Source organism: Dendroctonus ponderosae, unplaced genomic scaffold (genome assembly GCF_020466585.1).
Source record: "Dendroctonus ponderosae isolate FM_Combo_2020 unplaced genomic scaffold, Dpon_F_20191213v2 Dpon_F_20191213_22, whole genome shotgun sequence".
Classification (NCBI taxonomy): Eukaryota; Metazoa; Arthropoda; class Insecta; order Coleoptera; family Curculionidae; genus Dendroctonus; species Dendroctonus ponderosae.
In genome coordinates, this window is record NW_026018385.1 from 89,875 (window position 1) to 109,384 (window position 19,510).

Here is a 19,510-nt window from a genome sequence, read left to right on the forward strand (position 1 = left end):
GAGAAAAATTATTGATCTGCTTCAGTACGAATGCAGTTGCCGCGAGCTTGAATATTTTCACTCCATTCTAGATTTATATGCGCACAATACAAATAAATAGTATTTACAACCACCGTAAAACAAAATGAACAAGCTCTATCCAAAACTGAGTATTGTTACTAGAGTATACTTCAAACATACAAAAACACTTTGAGTGTTGCGGTTAGTTTCTAGACAAAATAAGCAAGAGAACTAGTGAAATTTAGTGCCTTAGCTATAAAATGGAACTAAAACAAATAATAAAGTCTGAAAGAAAGCTGTGCGGAAAATGTCTCTCATTATTCAAGCGATCTAGGAAAACTCCGTTAATAGACTGAGAAAAAAGAAAAATTTGCATCTTGACATATTCACTAAGCAAAAAAAGACGTAAAGTATGGCCTCAATTTTATCTAGTTATGTTGTAAATCCAGTAATTCTCCAAAATGTGTCTCATCTATCAACGGTATGATCTCACATTGAGTTATAGGCTACGTGATGTAGGTCACATGAGTTTATTAGTATTTATAACTTTGTATACAACCATTGTTCCATAGCTTTTCTCAAACTTATCTTTTACTTTTTTCCGCAATCTTGTACAACGGGATTTTGTAATTTATAAACTTAAGCTCTACAAAATAACCAACCGAGCTGCTGGCGAAACAACGATCTTATTCATAAATTATATGGATCATTGTTAATTATTGATGTTGATACTGTTGCTCAATTTTTTAAAGCTTTTACAGTTTCGAAAAGAGAGTAAAGTACAAAGGCAAACAGTATGGGTTTAATGCAGCTTTTACTATTTAGGGCAAATATCAATTATTCCAATGTAATAGTTCACATTTGTTTGATGAACATTCACTTGGAAATAGTAGTGCCATTTAATGGAAACATCTGAAAACTCCAAAGTGAATGGCATCTACTTCTGGAATTTTTTCTCCGCATAATTGCACATAGCTTAGGCATGCGACAAAATTTTAAGCAGTATAAAAAAATACGATCGAATTAACCTTTACACAACTTTGGGTTAATTAGCACTAGTAGAGCAAAAATAATGACATGGCGCTCGTATCTGGACAGTATTATGTCAATAGTTCCCACTTCAGGCCAGGACTAAAATAACCTATCCGAAACGCACAGCTAAAAATACGAACTTACTGAAATTTGCTAGTATTCCTTCGCTTGCATTGCGGCTTTACTCTTTCGCGGTCGGTTTCAAAAAAAGTGTCTTTAGTTAAGTAACGAACAGTGCGTAAAAAGTCAAAATTGCGCACGACTGATCGAGGAAGTGTTCACCCGCGCTATAAATCTGTATAGTTCGATAAGTTGTTAAAATTTTTATACTGTGTATGTTGGTTCTTGCGAGATTGATATCTTTGATGCATCTGCACGTTCAGGGTACACTTTCTCGTGTTTAAGAACAAATAACCATAAAACAGCTTTAGCTGGGGATAGACTACCTGTATATTGATACCTAAGTTGTCATTGTTGAATGTGTGCCTAAAATGTTTTAATTAAGGCCAGTTGCAAGTTAAACATATTTCTATTTGGCATTGAATTTCAGCGTAAATGAAACGGAAATTTTACATGGCTTTTCACACATCAAGGCAAATATTATAATGAAAAACCATTTGGTAGTTTCTGATTTCTCTGTCTATTAACCATTAAACTTTTATCTGCCAATAAACATAAATTCATCTCAATTAAAGCGACCCAAATGTAAAAATAGGCAATTTGTATAAACGTTCCGTAACCAGATTGGCGTGAATCAAGATTTTGCGAAAATAAAGCTTTCAGTCTTGACGAAAAACATTTTTTTCTCCAGGCTGCTATCTTAAGTGGCCTAATGGATAGTAGTACTATATTTAATTCAAGTTCAACACTAAACACATCAAAATCGACTATTTATTTAAGTGTGCAGATTTATAAGGCACATGTGTGAAAACATTTCGTAGACCGGTCCTTATATAAGTAGGTGCCAGATAGTTTCCACGAAACTTTTAATTTGTATAGTAGACGTAGTAAACAAATAACTGCGATAATTTAAATTCCGATTTTATAGTATTTGAAATAATTTTCTGAGATTTAATTAACAGGTAATGAAAGGCGATTTAGAGAACCATTTCATTATTTTAAACCTTCGGTATACTTTAGATCAATCTAAATTAGCAAAAGGCGAAAAAGCTGAAAAATTGGGAAATTTTAGGTGAATGGAGAAAACGCACAGACGCTGTTATTATATTTGGAAAAAACAAGTTATTTTGGAAGATTTTGGTAGCATTTGTGACAGTTTTTACATTAGTTTTACACATATGCGACATACAATTTTGTTGGAGTCATTTTAAAATGTGCAAATTCCAGTTTCAATGAGATAAACTTGTGGTCAATCTTTTCAAATGCAGCAGGCTGCTTTTTTAGAAATTAACGTCTGCACTGTGCTTTTAAGATTAATTAATTGTTTTTTTAATCGAAAAAGGGTTAGACCAAAGAAACTGTATTTAAATTTTGATCCAACAGATCTGATATAAAGTGCAGTAAATTCATTATAAATCAGGAAATTGTTTGAAAACTTAAAGCTTAAGCTCAAAAGCTCAAGTCCATTCAACACGGTTAGTAATTGTTTAATTCAGAAGTTGTTAGTGAGGGAAGCTTGAATGTAAAACGACGGGTTAGTTAAAAAATTGACAATCTTTTAAAGTTATATGGTGTGAAATCGTTAAACTTATCAATATTATTTTATCAATTAAAATGTTTGTTAACTAAATTTTTTTTTCAACTGGAATGTTAATATTACAACTATCCTCAACTAAGTAATTTATTTATAAGTAGTACATTCTAAAAATTCACATAGCTGTTGAGTTCCCATCGTCCACCAATGCTGAACAAATTCAATCTTTAAGTCTAAATTAAAATTAAAAAGTCTCATATTTAAATCAAAAAATTAGATATCGTCAATGTAAAGTCATCGTGAAAGCATTTTTCTTCCAAAGTCCATTTTCCATGAATTAACTCAATACTCTTTAGAACTTATCACCGAGAATCTAGTTAATTTTTGATGTAGACCAGTTGAAGCCTCAAATTGTTTGGGTTGTTTATTTGAATTATTCAACACCCTTTTATGAGCGAGAAAAATACATCTGCAATTTATCTATCTGCAACTAATTTTACATTTTTTTTAAATGCCAATTTAGACTATATAAAATGATGAACCACAGCGACCTGCTGATATTGACTAGGCGCCAACCGAAACAAAAAAAAACAACATTGACCACAAATGTGCCAACATTAACTGGTTTTATCAATTGGTGTGTGTCTGTCTCATTGCTATTGTTAGAACTTACCTGTAAGCGACATAAAGCCCAAGTGTATTACATTAATAAAATTAAAAAAAAAAAGCAAAAATATCAAGCCCAGTTATTATGGATGCTATTTTTCTTTAAGTTTAGGGAAAGCTTTACTATACTTGTTATTTCAGCTATTGAATTTCTAAAGTAGATATGTTTTTGTGTAACCTGTACGTGCCTGCATCAAAAATATTACCCCTTCGCTTTTCGAGAGATTTCAACAATAAATACTTTAATAATTTTCAAGCAAAAACTCACTAAACGCTTATATTGACGGAACTTTTGATTTTATTTTCCAGATATACTTACTAGTTGGGTGTTTGGTATTTTTGTACTTTGTTATAAAAATTTAGTAGTTCTAAGTGTGTTATGATCACCTAGTACAAGATGTCGCAGTCGATGAAAAAGCGATTTCCTTCCCTTACGAGTATCGATATGGAGGTGAGTCAATATGGAGGTCAAGTCACATTGTTTTCACACTGTCTGAACGTTAATAAATAAGATCGAAAGGTCATATTTGAGTTAGTTGGATTGATGTGACTGGCAGTTTTTACCCCATTTCACCCTGATAGTTTAACCGACACAAAATCGCTGGACTAGTTTGGAATCCCTGAGCTATGACGCAATTCATTTTTCCAAACCAACTGTCTTTTATGTTCTTATCAGCTTTACATATTCACTTTTATTGATTCGAAATGGGAGCCGAATTCGGAAGACACTTAGCAAAAATAACCTTAATAGAAATGCAATTTCCATGAAGTGGCCTGCGAACAACCAACTTGTAGCTTGGAAAGCTAATTGCTTGGTAACTTGAGAAGCATGCTGACATTACGCAAAATAACGACCGAAACTCCTTGATATGATCACGTAGCAAATTCCAGAATTTTAATTGAATTCCATTGGAATTTCAATTTTATTTTAATGTCCTGTTGTTTTGCCATGCTAAAGTTCAAGGATGCATTTCGATTGAAAGTTCCTATATTTAGCAAAGTTGCGACCCTAAGCCCTGTTTTAACTTGTTACCATCCGCTATGAAGGGGGTGGGATACTAACAACTTGTTTTCAGAACACCGGTTTTTCCAGTAAAATTTATGGTATTTTATGCTGTAATTTAAATACTAAATTACATGCAAAAATATGTAAATTGTTTGATAAAGAGTTCAATTATGGGCTTCTGCTTGTTTTATTTGGTGTTATTCTCCAAAAACATTTCGTGTTCTCTCTTGCTACTTTTATTTCGCTGTTGTTAGAAATTCAAATGCCATTTAAACAGACAACTGAGTCTCATTTTAATATCGGTAATCAATTTTTGAAGCTTTAAAACCAAGCCTCGGATTTTCAATTTGGAAACATCGAAATCTGATAATTCTTTGAAAATGTTGCATTTTAATAAAATACTTACATATAAATTTGTCTTGCAAACTGGAACTCTGTAACATATTTTAACTGGGTGAAATTGGGAAATTAAAATATAGTTTTCTAACTGGAAACAGTTATGCAATTTTATACATTATTTGTTTATAGAATTCTCCGAATAACATGAAAAGCTCAAAGCAAAACAGTTTACTATTCTTTCATTTAAACGCCAGATTTCTTGTTGCCAAACATTTTTCTTTCTATCATGAATGCGGAACGTATTCTCGAGAGTGACCAGACTAAATGTTGTTTTGGAATCCAACAGTGGACTATTTTTAAGACACACTGAGGCGATTTTTCAAACTAGTGTTTGAATACCGGCAGATAAATGTTGTAGTGATTTTTCAGAACAGGATTGTGTTATTTTCAATGGAATTAACCGGTTCATTGTGAAATTAAATTTTCTTGTATATGATTTCCATCATACAATTCATTTTTAAGTTGCTCTTCATTTCGCTATGTGGTTTACTCAAAGTTACTCAATTTAGTTTTAAATGTATACATTTATAATGCTTCTTGCATAATCTCAGTTATTTCAATCAAAGTAAGCATTATTAAACTCATTTCAATCTATTTAGAGTGTTGTAAACGATAAAATTATGGTCTTTCCCAATCGGATATTTGATGATTTAGCAATTTCTTAAAAAAGAAATGATCGTATGCTGTTTGGATATGTCGAGAACGGTTGGAAGCAGTCCAAAATGGCAAGCTGGAGACTCACGGGCCAATAAAATACATAATACGAATACTAAACTCGAGTTTGTTTTCCTTTCTTCCAAGCTCTTGACACAGTTATGTTTTGCTGCTATAGCTTTTCAGATTCATCTAATAAGTAATGGAAGGTCATTTCGTTCTTTATTATGTTGGATTGTCTTAACTTCTTTGACACCGAATGATCTATTGCAGGTTGTTGTAAACACAATGGACTTTATTTATGGCTTTTTACGACCGATGTAGAGTACTAACGAGATTTAAATTCAAAGTGTGCAAGTGATTAGTTTCGTTAATTTGGAATATGCGGTAAAATCTAAATTTAAACTTTTAAAGTGCGAAAATATGGTTGCTGCTAGAATGTGTTTCTGATTTTTTTCAGAAAATTCTATAAATTATATTTTGATTTAGCTTTTATCCATACTGTATCGATTTTCCCCAGCTGCTCGTTAATTTGTCTTAAACTTTGAAAATCATGAAGTGATCTTAAAAAATCGTATTTGCAAATGTTAATATTAGAATAAAAAAATATTTTTATCTCACGTTCTTTACGTTAGTTTGATCTCAAAGCAATTTTTGGTTATAAATTTTAACAAAATCTCTGAATTATTCACAAATTTCTTTAAAGATTATTTGTTCCATGTCTAGATTGCATTATTGTCACGTTAAACTGAGCAAAAAATGCCTTATAATAGTCCCTAAAGAGAAAAAATATTGTAAGTTAACTAAAATCAAGATGATGTATATTTGAAGATACTACAAGCTTCCATTGACTACGAAAAAATACTTTCAGTGCTCTGAACTCAAATATCGTATATATTTTTTTTATCTGGTCTTTTAAATTTTTTTATGATGAGATTAATTTCTTAATTACTTTCATATTTCCATACTTCATTAGTAAATGTTAGATTTTCGGATATGCGAAGCAAATAGAGCCACGTTGCAACAGCTTATGTTTTACATATTTTTTTCCTCCGTAATTCCTATTAATTTCAATTAGTTCCTTAGCAATTACAACTTTTACAGATATCTCAAACAAATACAATCTCCTTTTGTTCTATTCAATGTGAACTATTTAATCACAAAAAAAGTTTGTAATGAAAAAGTGCCAACCGGTAAATGCAAGCAAGAACTCCGTTTGAGACGCCTCAAATAAATTGTATTTTTTGATTATTTTTTCTAATATAGCAGGAATTTAATTTGATTTAACTGGATTCAATAAAATAGCATTTGTTATTGAAATATTTGTGATTTAATTAATTTTTATTAAATAATGTTTTTACGTTATAATAGGGAAAGCTTTAAAATATAAAGAAGAAAATAAAAATAAACGCTAAATGTTGACGAAAATTTTAATACGATTTGTTTTAATGACTTTTTTCCACAACTCTTAATGTGTGTGTCATTCTATAAATAATTAAAAATAATTTAATATTGCTTTTTCGTCAATTTACATGTGTAAAAATCCAAGAGAACTAGTTTTAATCAATTTCACAAATGCGAAGAGAGTTGAGTAATTAAAATAGGAAAGTGGGATTTCCTTACCTTTTCACTTTAAATCACTTTCAGGTTTAATTTTGAAGGATGCCTAATAAGCTTAATAGGTATTAGTTAACAGAAGTAGGTATATGAATATTACATTTTTTTTGTTGTACTATTTAAGTATTATTTTATGTTTGAATGTTTGAGATGAAAACGGCCACTGATTTTAGAGCTGCATCTTAAGAGGCTTTTTCCACTGCAGTATTCGCACTTTCCATTTTTATAATACAAAGCGCACTTATGCCTAGCAGTAATTCACTGAAAACTCCATTCATGACACTTTACCGTCTCAACTGAAATCTATTAAAACACAAAGCCTTTTCAAAAAACACAGTTACACCCATATTTCTGTCGTTTCAAAGCGCATCTTCTAATTAAACCTAAAACATTATACTTTTAAATTAATCGCGGAAATGGAATATTTTACAGGTGTCAAACAACGCTTTCCTGCATTCTATAAATAAAAAATCGGGACTGTTTTTTGAGTCGTGTTAAAAGCTATTTGAAATATTTCCTGCAGTCCACTACTATTCGGAATGCTGGAAAGTAAATAAACAGTAGGTTGATTTTTAGTTTTGTTTGTTATTTTATTGCTGTGTTTTACCTCCGCAGAAGCGATAATGTCGAACTTTATCAGTTAATTAAATTCCTCTGGAAAGTACATTGTTTACGGTTTAGTGCCGTGTTTCGGTTCCGGGATAGAGCTTAAAGATGTAAAATTATTACAAACACTTACAAGCAATTTTTTATTTTAAAAGTGCGAGAACGAGGAATTTGCAATAAAGCAGTTTCAGTGAAAGAGCATTACGTTAGAGCTGCAAAATCAGCCAAGGTTCATCCACTTAACAAACAACCATTTAAGACTTGGTACTAGAAATTAAAATTACTACGGCCCTTAAAACGTTAAAAGTATGACCGTTTTTGCAAAGTTTTAAGGCGAATACAGGATGTTTTGTACTGATGCCATCTGGATATTAATTAAATTGCAATTTTCCGCTGAAATTAGTTATTTTTATTATAGACGTTATTAAGCATTTTAAATTTCCTGGTGCTAGCGCTACCTAGTACGAGGTGAGGCCTTGTTTTATACACATTTCATGGCAAATGAGGCAATTTTTCACCAAATATTTCCAACCTTTAAAATATTCATGCATAATTTCGGCAAATGTGCATGCAGTCGTCGGCCCGTCTACTTACTCATACATGTAGTTGGCCAATCTGAAAGGCAAATTTCCAATGCCATTTTGGCAAAGAAATGTTGAGGCCACCCTATGTTGGCGCCCTCTTTCATCGCTCCTAAACTCATTTTCCGCTCAATATTGGGGTTGTCGGAGCCGGCTTTCCAGTTCTAAAGCGATGTTCGTACTTTGAGCATGCAGGTTTCCTGCGAAATGAGTTTTCGATGATGAATTTGCTCAAAAGTTGCAGATTTTTCATATAATAGTGCGATAGGGAGGTCAATATGGTGACGGAAAATGGCCAGGTAAGAAATCTGATATATCATTTCAGCGGATACGCGTTTTCAGTTCTCTGGGTCTTCAGGGCATATCCGCATAGTTGCTATGCGGTTTTCGATTAGGGTGACCGAAGTAAGCGGCATTGGCGGATTGGGGGTAGTTTTTTACAGGTTAGCTCTAAAGGGGTTGAGGGTGAGCAGGTGTAGTTGGGAATAACTTTACTGTTGCACCCTGGTTTCCTAATACTTATCAAACTGTCCGTCTTCAATTACAAAGTTATCGGTAGAATCGATGCGTCTTAAATTTATTTTACAATGCACCAAGACCACGGAAGTCCGACAAAAATAAAGTTATTGCTTAAATTCGGTAATAATTCCAATTACGTTTTATAGAACATTTTAGTGCTGATGGAAGAAATGCTTTCAGCATATTTCAATGCAGTACTTAATGCGTAATGTTTAGGTGACATCTGGAAGAAATTTTATGAAAGCACGGTTTTCTATTAAAAATATTTTTGTCTATTGAATAATTCAATTTTGTAGCTAAAAGTTTTATGTTCGCATATAAATTTACATCTTAATTGCTAAATGTAGTCTACATAAAAATTTTCATAATCCATTCCATCCTATGAAAAATAAGTATTATTTCTGTCCAAAGTTCTCTAAAGTCTACACATTGCAGCTTTGATTGAAAACGTATTGTATAATGTTTTAGAATTAATTTTTATTGAAATTATTTTGAAATATTTGCCTATTAAACTAAAACTATAGCTCATTTTAAAAATAACACCTAAAGCACTTTTGCATTATACACGCTACTACTAAAGTCGAGTGTTAAGTAACTCTGATATTCGTGTCCATTGAAAGGCACTTAAGCTCAAATAACAAAATTCCGCTTTTCCACTCGGACTACACACATTTATTATGGTTTTGTCCGAAATACCAGGATTTTCCGACGATTTTCCGTCTTCCTACATAAATCGTTTGCTATTAATATTTTCACAATTTAGTGCTGTTAATGTTGACATATTAAATATTGATTTCGTCAGGTGTTTTTCAACTTTTGTTCTTGGTTTCTTGACTGTCAACTATTTAATAAGTATTAAATTTGTACAATATTCCATGGTATTTTACATCAGTAAACATCTACGTTTAAATCCAGTATTTTGGCAGAGCCATAATCATATTAAACCATAACAAATTATTACTTTACGGTATTACTTTTTTAAGAAACTCTAAAGTAGCATGTTTGAACCAGCTACGTATCGCAACCATATGATGTTCAATGTTCTGTTTCATAAAGTAAAAATTACAAAATAACTAAAATTCACTTCCCAACTCATCAACCGTTAATAATCGATCGTTGCTACATGTCCCTTTCGCAAAAGCTAATATAATTTCAGTAACTATGTTCTCCTTTCTGCCGATAAAAATCATAGATAAAAAATTCATTTCTTTTTGCAAATGTTTCTGTGTTATATTATTATCTCGAATAACTATCAATTTTTACTTTTAAACTTTTAAGCGGCATGCTATGACCTCACCGGATGAATTTTAAAAATTTGTAAAATTAATTTTATGAGTGATTTCTGAAATTGCAAGAAACAAAATGTTTTTATAAACATATTTTGTAGTGCAAAATTCTGGTAATTCAGTGCGTTAATCAAGTTAAGTAGAGCAATTATGCAACTATAATATGCGATGTTATGCGACATTTGGACGACTTGTTACTGGCCAGGAAACATATATGATGATATGATGATGATGATATATGATGATATAACATGATCAACTTGGGTAGCAAGTTTTGCCTTTTATTAAAAATATTTCTGACAAGAACATATATGATTGTTGCTGCAAGGTCTAAATTCTATATTTGGACAGATAAACTATTTGCCAGAAAATTGAAAAATATATTTTATAAACATAAGGGCTATTGAGTAGCATTAGCACAGCTGAATATATCCAAGTTGGTAAATTTATACAAAACCTTATTCGGCTTTTTATGGCATTTAATAAATTCACTTTACATTACAAGGAAAGGTTAATGTAGAATCTGAACCTTTCTGAGTTAAACTTTTCCTTTCACAATTTTTCACGGTACACCTAAATTTTGAGCTGATCTGTGGAAATGTCCTTCATTTACATAAATTAGAAGGGGTTATTTTTATTTTAGGCATAGTAGGGTGAGTTGATATGAAACTAAGAGGGTTTTTAACTAATTTGTCAATGTGTTAACCTGTTAATACCCTGCTAAAATACGTATTTGTTCGGGTGTTGCAAACATTTTCCATATTGTGTTTTGGTTAAATTTGTCTTTATGGGCCAAGAGTTTTCATTTATGAGAACGTCGTCATAAACCTTTCTGGGTTCTAAAGTCAAAACACAATTAATACTTTATAATTTAAGACTGAATAAATGGTGTACGTGCTAAAGCTTTTGGTTGCTTTATGTAGATACCATTTAGAGTGAGATGTAGATACCATTTAGAGAGAGTGTTTTGTAGGTCATTTGTGGTCAGTCTAAATTTGATTGCGATATTTCGATGATAAAAAATCTAAGTATATAATTATCACCGACGATTCATGATCAATTTTTTTATACTTGCAATTTAAAAATATGTTGATATTTACACATTTATTTTTTCCTCAGGCAAAATTTCCCAATTCAGTAATTTTTTTTTGATTGAGTCAAAAAGTGATTATCGACATGAAAAAGTTACTTTTCTCGTCCTATTTAGTAAAGATACAATTTTCCTCTATTATATATAACTACACAATCTATTTTTCTTTTATAAGATGAAATTCTGATCTCTTGATTTAAAATTAAAATAATGATAAATAAATTTATTATTCTTTTGATTTCCTGATACGCCATAAAGCGACGATATTTAGTACTGATAGATTTCCAATTCGATAAGATCTTGCCAACACCAAAAAAATAATTTTTATCGTCATTGCATGCACAACAAATTCTTCTGTCAAGAGGATCAATTTGTCTTTAGGAGGCAAAAATTGCGAAACAACTTTTCCTCACCCAATAGCACCACATTATCTAAGCTCGCGGATGTCGATATTTATTCAAATTTCTGCTCAAAATTTCAAATCCTCATCATTCATAAAACAATGAAAACCATTTCAACAACTTGGCATCAGACGTAGAAAATTCATTTTGATTTATTAATTTTTCTGCTGTTCCTGAAAGTGGACCATGTACTTAACTGGAAAGTCAAGCATCGGATTTTTAAGCTAAGCATAGTTTTTCTCGTCAGACTCTTTCCATGTAGGATAAGCCACTTTCCATACAGGAAAAAAATCGAAACATGTTAAGATCAGAGGAATGCAGCGTGAATTGGCTGTAGTCCAAATTGCGTAAGAGGAAACATACACTTTTATATAATATCCGGTCAAAACATATTTTGCAGTTGGCTATTTGAATCAGTAGGATAACATCTACTAATTTCTAATTTCATTTTCTCAAATTGTTGGGAATTTGTTTTCGTCCTTTCAGGAGATATATTTCCACTCAAACACATAATTCATGGAGGAGTTCGACTTATTTATATTAACATTCTCCATTACTATTATGACTATATGAACATTTATTTTGGAAAAATACCCACTTTCTCGAATAAAAATATATTAAATTGGGTCAAACAGTTTAATTGGGTTAGTAGGCTTCCTGTCCCAACGGAACATTGATTTCATTAGATCTTGAAAGGGATACTTCTCTCGAGTATCCCTTCAATCACTTGAGGGGCTTGACAACACAAAAATGCGCATTCTTTTATAGGCAAGTAACTGAACTGCTGGATCGGAATTATTTTAATTTGATATTGTGCAAGTGCTAGTAAAGCAACTATCCCAGGTATAGGACGGACTAGTTTATTTGACTTTTCAACTCTGACCTTAAAATAAATGAATCCTGGACATGAGACGGTTCGATGTGCTAATTCAATGCGGAAAAATGCCGGCGTTTTGGTATTTTTAATTTATCGGGAACAGTTGATACAAATATTGATGCCCAGCAGTTCTAGTCTGCTGATATATTCAGGATTTGACTCAATTACATGAGCATTGTAGACTGGAATCTAAAATATGCAGGGTGGTTTTTTAAAATCTTGAAAAACTTAAATATTTCGGAAACGAGTAATCCGAGGAAAAATCCGTCAAAAAGTGAGAATAATTTATCTAAAATATTTTCTTCGATTTTGACCGGTGGCAGGTGCTTTTTTTAAATCTTGTATCGCTAAAATATTGCGAAAACGAGTGATCCGAGGAAAAAATGTTTCAAAAAAGAAGTTAATATCTGGGAGGGGGAAGTTTTTTTGAGTCACAAAAAAAACGCATACTTTGATGATGTTCTGTGTTGCGTAATTCATTTCTAAGAGCTATTTTCTCTATTTTTTATCTAAATTTTTTTATTTGGGCCCATAGTGCGCCATCTGTCAAAATCGAATAAAAGGGTTTAGATAAATTATTATCACTTTTCGACGTGCTATTCGAATCTCCAATAAAATGTTGTGGTTCCATTTGAAATTCTCAAGTTGGGCCCTGCCTAGCCAACAAGGTTAAAGTAGGCGTTGTTTTTCTGACACGAATAAACTCCCCCTCCCAGAAATTAACTTCTTACTCGAAACATTTTTTCCTCGGATCATCCGTTTCCGAAATATCTAAGTGTTTCAAGATAAAAAACCACCCTGTATAGGGGAAATTATTTACGTCATTAATAAATTATTTTCCATGTATTTGTAGTACCTACGTCGCGTTTATTATTATTTATTCTGGTTTTAACTGATTTTGGAAATTTTGGTTCATTTGTTTTGTTAATGTTTTACAGTTAATATGAACTTTAAGCGACATGGCAAACGCTATATGTGTTATAATAAGCAATTTAGACATTTATTTTTATATAGTTCTTTTTGGCAACAGCTCTAAAACTGAATATTGGATTTTGGATGCAAATGAATATTGATCACTTGATTTGAAATCTATATCGATCCATCTTTTCCCTTTCACAGAAATATCATATTGAAACAAGAACATTTTTGGTTACCAAAAATTGTCTCGTATGTAGGTTACATTCGAAGAATAAAAATTTTGAAAATGTTTAATACTTCTAGACATTAGGGATATCGGGAAAAGTCGGGATAATTAGTAAACTAGATTTCTAAGGAGCCACCAGAGAACCGATTTTGATTTTTTTAAAATGACTTTTAGACTACTTCATGCAATTTAATTATTTTTTCATACAATAAAAGTACATCATTGCTTTTAAAAATGACCCATGAAAACATTTTTAGCGTTTCGGTTTGCCTCGGATGGACTAGGTGGATCACAATAATAGTAAATTTAACCTTTTTTTAAACCTTAAACTAAAAAAAAACACGCTTGATTCATATCGATAAACAGAACGGTTTTCGAAGAAAACATATTTTAAATGTTTTTTAACGTCCTCTGTACAAATTTGAGATCATGCTCACATATTCCGGGACACCCTGCATAGGTGATTCATTAAAAATGGGAAATCCGGAAACTGAAAATCCTACACGTACAGCAGACAAATAGTAGCAATTGGCGCAATGATGCCTTATCCAAGGTTGATATTTTGGGAAAAACAGGGTGTTAAAATTCGTAGTTTTATTCGATTTTTTGCCATTATTTTCAAGATATCTTGGAATTTTAAATTTTGTGACGATAGGATTTTTCAGATGATGAATTTGATGCGTAGATGGTAGTAATATCTTTTCACCCCGTAAGTCTCACATCACATTCAGTTTAAAAATCATTTCATCATTATCAAATCATTTTTACACAAATTGAAAATTCTTGTTTCGTATCTAGATTTCGGCACGTTTTTGAGATAATGGATTCAACGAACACTAGGTTTTAATAACACGCGATTGTCTATGTAAAATATTAGAACATGTAAAATTCTTTACAATTGCTTAAAGTGATTGTTGAAAGTGACCATCATTGAAACTGATACACTTTACTCAGTGTTTTTTTACGAGACTTATTGGGATTGGTTCTGATTCCGTTGACAATGACTTGAATTTTTCCACAATTCATCACTCTAACCAATAGAATATTTGTAAGCTATATCTTTCATGTGAGGCCAAATTGAAAACTCCAGAGGATTGAAGTCCGGACTTTTGGGTGGCCAAGTATCCAAGTAGGCACGCACCAGCCGAGGAAAATGTGGTGGAGCTGCATCTTGCATAAACCACATTTATATTCGTAAATGAAGTGGAACATCCTCAAGCAACTCGGTCAAGTTTAGTTGAAGAAATTGAAAATGCAATTGGCTATTTAATTTGGAAGAAAGATCAAATGGTCCAACAAAAATTTTCAATTTCAAATTCAAGAAACTCTTAAAACTTCTGTTTTAAAGATTCATATTTTCATCTTATACATAGATGCATTTTCATGCGTTTTTTTTTGTCTATTTGAAGTTTGGCGTATTAATTTAGTAATTCAAAATAGAATGCGAAGTGTGCGAAGAACGTGAAGTTTTACATACGCGCTAATAAAATAATACCCAATCCATGCTGATGCTCCGATGACAATTTCCTAATATAGGACAAGGTAACGCGGAATGGATTAATTGAATTTAATGGAAAGTTCTCAACTAGCAATTTATTTCCAATCGGGAAAAAACCATCCGAAGTGCTCTATGGTAGACGCGCCGTCGCGACGCCGTTATTGACCGGTGACGTCGGAAGGTGTCGGCGAGCGCGTCGATTCAAACCATCTTACTACCCCCTAAACTTCATCTGGCTGTATCGGGTGAAAACGCGCGTCGTGTTGATTTGCCAGAAAATTTGTTGATTCTGATCTGTGATTTTTGGATGTCTCCAGACCAACTAGTTTAGTAGTCGAAAATTCGCGTGATCTAATCTTGTAGTGGCCTACGAGCTGACCTATTTTTGTGCATATAACGAAAAAATCTAGCTTTAATATTTTTGAGCCCTCTTCAAGACACTGTGAAAGGCATTTATAATTCATAAATCGTCACCCTGGAACTGCTTTAACCAGGGAAAAATGTGCTGGCGAGAATGACAGGTTGCTTTAAGCTTTTTCGAATGGTGAGTCCAGCTTCTTTTTTTAAACTAAATTCTTAAATTCAACACAGTTGTTACACTGAATTGAACCAAGATAATTCCAGAACACAATGTAATAAATGAAATAATACTAATAAATCAATCTGATATAAGGTCCCTAGTAATTCTATCCTGAGGCTGCCATGAGCAACTAGTAAAATCTGTCCCACTTCTTCTTCTTATATTCTAACTAATCTATATTTTTTTGTTCTTGCGGATGTTTTTGAAAGGTGAATGCGGTTTTCGAAAGTTAATTCAAGTTGGCCATTGGAGATTTTAAATTATCGTTCAATTTAATCTTCTAGAGCATTTCCTGATTACATTTTAGGAATTACCCATACCTTGACCAGTAACATTTTAATTTGTAAAAAATACATTTTCATTATAATATTTTAATAAACAGTCCAAATACTTCAATATGAAATTTTACTGAACGAAACTATGATGCTCCTTTTAGTTACATTCATATTGAATTTGGCATTTTGTACTGAATAACAATTATAGCGTTTCACAACATTTTTAACTGCATAAGACAGATACAAATTAGTATGAAAACTCGAAAGTTGCATTTGAAATAAAGACCATTATCTACAACAGAAATTACTAATAATTCCCTAAGATAACTTGAGGGAACTGATCCCATTCCTGTTTCTTCGATTTCGATGTAAATAACATTATTAATGCTAAGTTTCTGAATCTCTCGCAAATGAGATTATAATTAAGAAGTGTTTCTCGAATTTTAAGCTAATTATAATAAGAAGTCATTATCTTTGCCAACCTGCAATTTATCAATGTACAGGATTATTTTACTGATGAATTCAATGGCCAGTTTTACGCTTTCTTACCTATTTTGCACACTTAAAATCTGTTGTTTTTCAATATTAATTTTTGTCTCTTTCGTTGTCGGATCTTAGGAGCGATATAAGCTTTTAGGTCTCCAATCCATGCAACTTGTTACGTTTCACTTATTCAAAATATCTTGGTAAGAATTCAGAACTCGAAATATTTTATCGCTAAACTTTGTATATTTCAATTTGACCCATTGAATTATCCAGACCGGACGTCAATGGCCTTTTAATGGCTGGTGCATCTCGAACTGCAAGTGCATGGGGTGCATTTCGTATGAGACGAGGGTAACCAGTGCATGTGAAAAGAATATTATAAAGTGACACTATTGCGGCCCGATTTGTTGGTGATTCATATTATTTCACCCTATTGCTTAGGTTTTAATAAGGACATTTATATGCAGTTTCGTCTGGCAGGATTTATTGCAGTGAAGGCGTTTTCACTACAGTTCCTGATCTGTTTCGGTTATAATAGGATTTTTAATTCGATGCCGAAATAATAATTAAAGCATGTCGGTAATATTCTGCAACAATGCAACCGCTTTAAATAATTTACGTTCTTGAGTTACTTTACTCACAGTTTATGTTTTATTTCAATATCCTTATGCTTTAATGTGGGATAAAATAAAAAAGGAAATAAATGTGGGTTAGTGAAATTTATAACAAATCGACGATTCTTAACATGAGAATTCTACTACGCCACTGATAAATTGTAGGGATTGTCCACCCTTCGATGAATTTCAACCCTCAGGAAACTTCGTCAAAAGACAAGTGAATTTCGGTGTCTCCCCTATTATAAAAGTACCAGGTTGCCCTATATGTTTGTTTGTTGTTCAGCTGTAAATTAACATGTTGGATATTTAATATTTTGCTGTATAGGCCTTTTAGTAATTAGTCACTTAAATATTTTCATATAGTTTAATGAGAGGCCATAGCACCAAATTTTAGAAGGTATCTCAATTTCAACCATAGATTAAAGAGGTTTTCAGACGGTTACAACTTACTCAGCACTTATATACATTTTCTATAAATAACAAAAATTCTTCAATGAGTTTAGTAGTTGTTACACAACTAAATAATGAAGAAATTAGATGATAATGAAATTTGACGTTGGAGGGAAAAGAGAATATAAAAAAATTATAGCTGGCTGAATGAACAAGAGTTGAGCTTCTTATGCGATATACTTCACGGTGATAAAAGTTATAATTCATTTTGTATAAGCCATGTATAATAAACATCAGTGGTTAGTGATGAAGACATTTTGTAGGAAAGGATTAGAAATTGTCTCTTATTGCAAATGCAAAAACCAAATTTAATAGATTTTTATAATTAAACGTATAAAACATATCTAAGTGAAAATTTCTTGACCGATACAGAAATAGTTAAAAAAATATTTAAATTAAGGAAAAATTCAAGTATACAAATGTCTCATTTTCTAAATCTTGCGAAATAGATATTTCAAACGAACTGAAAAGTTTTGATAATTGCAAGAAAATAATATGTTAAAGTTTGTTAAGCGGTGTTGATTAAGTTAGATCTATTATACCTTTTTATAAGTGTCATAAGTATATTACTTTCGCTCAAGGTGCTCACTTATTCCCTAAAAATGTAAAAATATAACCCCACACCATCACATACAACACCCTGTATATCTGTAACATGACATAGTCATATTAAATGAAAACTTTACAGAATCAGGTGACTAAGTAATTATTTGAAGTAACCAAACCCTATTTATGCACTAATTTTAGACAGGTCGGCGCCCTTCGTGTTGTCCCAGGAAGGGTAGTCACGGAAAATAAAACCGATATAATTGTGGTCAGCTAAAACGCGATTGAACTATTAATTCGTTTATAAATAGTTATTGTATAATATGAGGTATGCGGTGGAATTATTAAGGTATTTGGATTATTAACGTCTAGACCCAGAAAATTAATTAGTTAAATAACACTGCCAGCAACGCGATAAGGCAACACTAGCAATTTTTGAGTATCAGTATTACTGACCTATTCTACTACATGATTTATTGCATATTTTTGAGTTTCTCTATATTATTTTAAATATTTTCTGTCTCTAACATTAATTATACGTGGACAATAATGTGTAATTTACCCCCTCTGGAATTATGAATCAAGTTCTCAATTTATTGATTTAAAGGCAACATCTAAATGGCATATTGTTTGTCCATTCGGCGAATTATCTGCTATTTTCATTTTCTAAATATATTGAAGTTCTATTCTAGGATAACCTTTGCCATTTCAATGCTTTTAATATAAAAGCATATCAATGCCCTTTGATGGAATTAAATCCAGAATTCTTTTATTCAAATTTTGTGCGCAAATTTTGCGTTTTATCAGCACTGCTGCTTTAAAAAAGTGTAGGCAAAGAGAAGCTTTCAATTTATGTGAGATATTTTTGCTAAAAGAAGTTTTCAAACACAGAAAAATCCGTTTGTTCTGATGTTGTTTACTGCATTTTATCTGATTCTTTTATGCAGTTACTAAGAATCGAAATATTTTTAGTTTCGCAAAGTTATCTATGGTACTATACCTATAGTTCACATCATTTAATCGGAAAATTTTTGGTTGTTTCCTAACTTTACAGCCAGCCAGTTATTCCATTTCTACGTTTATTTTCGATTGTAATTTAATCTGATGGTTGGGCCGAATATTCGCTTTGGGTATATGGACGCAATTGATCAAAGTGTATAATTCATTATTAACAAATACTTTTTTTATACTTTCAGTCTGACGGAAATACGTCTTTCCTGCGCGCCGCGCGCAATGGTCAACTGGACAAAGTTCTAGAGCATCTAAAATCAAATATCGACATTAACACCAGCAATGCAGTAAGTTTAAACTATTTTTAGATAAATCAGAACATTTCTAATACAATAGTTGAATGAAAAAAACGTAATCAACATTGTTCAGAGGTCGCCTCATTTTGTTTGGAACTAAACTGCTCAACAAATTGAACGCGGCACTGCCAATTTTTCCCTAATTTTGGAACCGGATAAATTTTGATTGCTTCTAGCGAAGCGTTGTTTAGCAGCATTTGTGTTCTGCTAGTCCATGTT

At 32.0% G+C, this 19,510-nt stretch overlaps 1 protein-coding gene across 2 annotated transcripts in view; it reads left to right on the top strand.

Annotated features, from left to right (window-relative positions):
- The window catches only part of LOC109534489 (ankyrin-3), a 71,841-nt gene that overhangs the window by 14,613 nt on the left and 37,718 nt on the right, over positions 1-19,510 (top strand). For both annotated transcript variants that reach the window (XM_048664396.1, XM_019900192.2), the window contains exon 5: positions 19,181-19,282. In XM_048664396.1, coding sequence (XP_048520353.1) covers positions 19,181-19,282 — 102 coding nt within the window. The remainder of the gene's footprint in view (positions 1-19,180; positions 19,283-19,510) is intronic.